We start from the raw sequence: 1,189 nt of genomic DNA, 5'->3' as shown, positions 1-1,189 counted from the left end.
TGCAGAGCATGAAGCAGATGTTAACATTCTCACATAATTAACCACTGTAATAACCAACTATGGATGGATGGTTAATTAACTTAATTTCAGAGCAGGATTAGGCTCGGTCCAACACGAGCAGCGCCGAGGGCGAGGCCGACGACGCAAACCGCCAGCGCGACCCACCACGCGGCCGCGACACCGCGCCGGGCGCCATCCCCATCCTCCTCATCATCTTCAGGCTCGGCGCCGGCGGCTCTGAGCGCGGAGTTGTCGGCCTCGAGCATCATCACCCACCGGCGGTGCGCCGAGAGCAGCACCGAGTCCCGCACGAGCAGCGCCGCGAGGCCTCCGTTGGTGGCGGCCAGCTTCTGCTCCGCCTCCCGCGCCCGCGACTGCGACAGCCGCAGCGCCCGCCGCAGGTCCTCGTTGCCGCCGTCGCCCTTCTTGTCCGTCCCCGCCGCGCTCTCCAGTCTTTCTCTTTCCTCGCGCGAAAAGGGAAAAAACAAGAAAGATGAGCGATGCGCCCCGGCCAATCCGTGAAGGGGACGCGCCTTACCTGTGCAGAAGAGTCGGGAGAGGGCCGAAGAGCTTGGCCGGTGGGGGCAGGTCGCAGTTGAGGAGCAGATCGGCGCGGGAGGGCCGTCCCCGGCCCCGCTTCCGGTGCTCGTCGGCGCCCGGCGCGGCCATCTTCAGGCCGCCGGACGCGCCTCCCTTCCTCGGTCTCGCCGCCGCCGCAGCCCGCGTAGTTGGCAGCCTCCCTCACCTGGTTCGATTGGGGCCGGCCGTGGGGGTTGGTGCAGAGCAGAGGAAGGGAGGAGCGGTTGCTTCAAGAGTCGTCGCCTTCTCTTGCGTCCCAGGCGAGTCGAGTGGCAAGTTAGATTATGTGCCAGCCAAATGCGCGACACACAGGTGGTGAGTGAGTACGGAATCACGGTGGCCAGTTGCTGTCGACACCTGACGGACGAAGGCGACGGAGGAATCTTGGTCACACACACGCAATGACACCAAGCTGCAGGTGGAAGCTTCTTTTTAGCAGAAATCTCGCAAAGCTTTTATTAAACCATCACAATATTTACAGAGCCGGAAAAAAAATTGTCGGATTGACCTAATTAAACATAACGGACGGTCCCAGAGATAAAGCATATGCTTTGCTAGATTGTGAGCTTCAAAACTTGATCTTCTAAACTCATAGACTGTATGACAAACA

At 60.1% G+C, this 1,189-nt stretch overlaps 1 protein-coding gene across 2 annotated transcripts; it reads right to left on the bottom strand.

The window, feature by feature from the left end:
- Positions 1–899, bottom strand: LOC123166478 (uncharacterized). 2 transcript variants are annotated; one of them, XM_044584285.1, is made up of 2 exons: positions 539–899; positions 1–453 (listed from the first exon to the last, which is right to left on the bottom strand). In XM_044584285.1, exons 1-2 carry the CDS (start codon positions 667–669, stop codon positions 87–89), a joined length of 498 nt encoding a protein of 165 aa, XP_044440220.1. In that variant the 5' UTR covers positions 670–899; the 3' UTR covers positions 1–86. The 2 variants fall into 2 exon arrangements, with proteins under 2 accessions (XP_044440220.1, XP_044440219.1); XM_044584284.1 differs by having other exon boundaries at positions 1–459; positions 539–887.
- Positions 900–1,189: the final 290 nt, after the last annotated feature.

This window comes from Triticum aestivum, chromosome 7D (genome assembly GCF_018294505.1).
Source record: "Triticum aestivum cultivar Chinese Spring chromosome 7D, IWGSC CS RefSeq v2.1, whole genome shotgun sequence".
NCBI lineage: Eukaryota > Viridiplantae > Streptophyta > Magnoliopsida > Poales > Poaceae > Triticum > Triticum aestivum.
The sequence above is the reverse complement of the archived record's forward strand: the minus strand, read 5'-3'. Positions and strand labels throughout refer to the sequence as shown.

Excerpts from the sequence above, each read along its gene's own strand:
- LOC123166478 (XM_044584284.1), bottom strand. The coding sequence starts at position 669 with ATGGCCGCGCCGGGCGCCGACGAGCACCGGAAGCGGGGCCGGGGACGG. Across the intron at positions 460-538 it reads CTCCCGACTCTTCTGCACAG|AGAAAGACTGGAGAGCGCGG; the intron begins GTAAGGCGCGTC and ends GCGCGAGGAAAG.